At 35.4% G+C, this 1,628-nt stretch overlaps 1 protein-coding gene across 1 annotated transcript; it reads left to right on the top strand.

Annotated features, from left to right (window-relative positions):
• Positions 1 to 395: 395 nt before the first annotated feature.
• LOC104731771 (uncharacterized) lies at positions 396 to 1,231 on the top strand. Its single transcript, XM_010451252.3, has one exon. It carries the CDS (start codon positions 480 to 482, stop codon positions 1,086 to 1,088), a length of 609 nt encoding a protein of 202 aa, XP_010449554.1. The 5' UTR covers positions 396 to 479; the 3' UTR covers positions 1,089 to 1,231.
• Positions 1,232 to 1,628: the final 397 nt, after the last annotated feature.

The following is a 1,628-nucleotide window of genomic DNA, read 5'->3' as shown; positions in this document are numbered from 1 at the left end:
TCTTTCTTTTTTGACAGGGGAAGATGAACACATTTAAAGCGTAAATATATACTGTATATGTATTGTAATGTAATTTTTGAAAAGACGTAAATATATGCAACTAATTAATAAATAAATCAGACTTCATATTTTTAGTTATTCTTTTAACAAATGCTATATAGTTGCTAAAAAATATGTTTGTAACGAAAAGACAATGATCAAAAAACTTTAATTTCTATCTTCAGTAAAAAATATGTTTGTAACATTTCATTGTTGAAATTAAAAGGTGATAATCAAATCTTTGTTGTCAGTAAAATATAGTTAAAATTATATTTTTTTCATTTACTGAAAAATGATAACTTGAAGATAAGTGACCTATCTATATATGTTTCGGGTCCATCTTTATATTTATTATTTACATCATTATCCACCAACCCCATCTTCTTCTTATTCATCTTCTCTACTGAGATTTCCCTTTTTTTTAGAAAACTCATCCTTGAATGAACGGTGGTGCATGGATGTGGAACCCTAACAAAATTGAAGAATCGGAGGAAGATGATGAATCTTGGGAAGTCAAAGCCTTCGAGCAAGACACTAAAGGCAACATCTCTGGTACCACATGGCCTCCAAGATCTTACACTTGCAATTTCTGCCGCCGGGAGTTCCGTTCTGCTCAAGCCTTAGGCGGTCACATGAATGTCCACCGCCGTGACCGCGCCTCATCTAGGGCTCATCAAGGTCCCACCGCTGCGGCTGCATCTAGAAGCGGCGGCGGGACGTTACTCAATTCTTGTGCTCCGCCGTTGCCTACGACACTTATAATCCAATCCACGGCGAGTAACATTGAAGGTCTGTCTCATTTCTACCAGTTGCAAAACCCTAGTGGCATTTTTGGTAATTCCGGTGATATGGTGAATCTTTATGGTACGACTTCGTTTCCTTCGAGCAACCTTCCGTTTTCGGTGTTGAATTCTCCGGGGGAGGTTCCTCCTCGGCTTATAGAATATTCAACAGGAGACGATGAGAGCATTGGCTCGATGAAAGAGACGACAGGTACATCGGTGGATGAGCTTGATCTTGAACTTCGACTAGGGCAAAATCCACCGTGACACTCGAGGCTCTCACATTAATATCAATTCATACACACAGGTTCTTTAAATCTTAATTACATGTTGTTGTTAAATTCTGAATTCAATTTGGCTTGAATTGTGTATCACAATTAAATTCATTCGATTTCATGCTTTGTTGTTTCCTTGCTAGTTTCACAATAAGTTTACATATATAGAGATTAAAATCGACAGACAACGAACCGGCTTGTATTTTCTGTCCCATGATATACTTGGTTTAGCAAGGATTTTCTTGAAAAGTAATAAACCTTATCAGTAATTGATTTCGGAATGCTCAAAACAAATTAGATATAATTAAACAATTAAACCGTTCTTCAATAGAAGAGAAGATGCCAATATGTTTTCGCCCATTTCAAAAAAGAATATTTGTTCTTACTATTTCTATATATATGCTTTAGGGTTCTGAAGTACTGGAATGATGAAGATATATCTAAATATAGAAATGAGTTTAGTCCCATGGCACGTTAAGTACTAGTTTGTACATGCATTATTTTTTGATTAAATATTTAACTATATATTTAA

The sequence above is a fragment of the Camelina sativa genome, chromosome 12 (genome assembly GCF_030686135.1).
Source record: "Camelina sativa cultivar CO46 ecotype springtype chromosome 12, ASM3068613v1".
NCBI lineage: Eukaryota > Viridiplantae > Streptophyta > Magnoliopsida > Brassicales > Brassicaceae > Camelina > Camelina sativa.
Note: the sequence above shows the minus strand (reverse complement) of the source record. Positions and strands in the feature narration are given on the sequence as shown.

What these genes read in the sequence shown, in the direction of transcription:
- LOC104731771 (XM_010451252.3), top strand. Translation starts at nt 480, where the DNA reads ATGAACGGTGGTGCATGGATGTGGAACCCTAACAAAATTGAAGAATCG.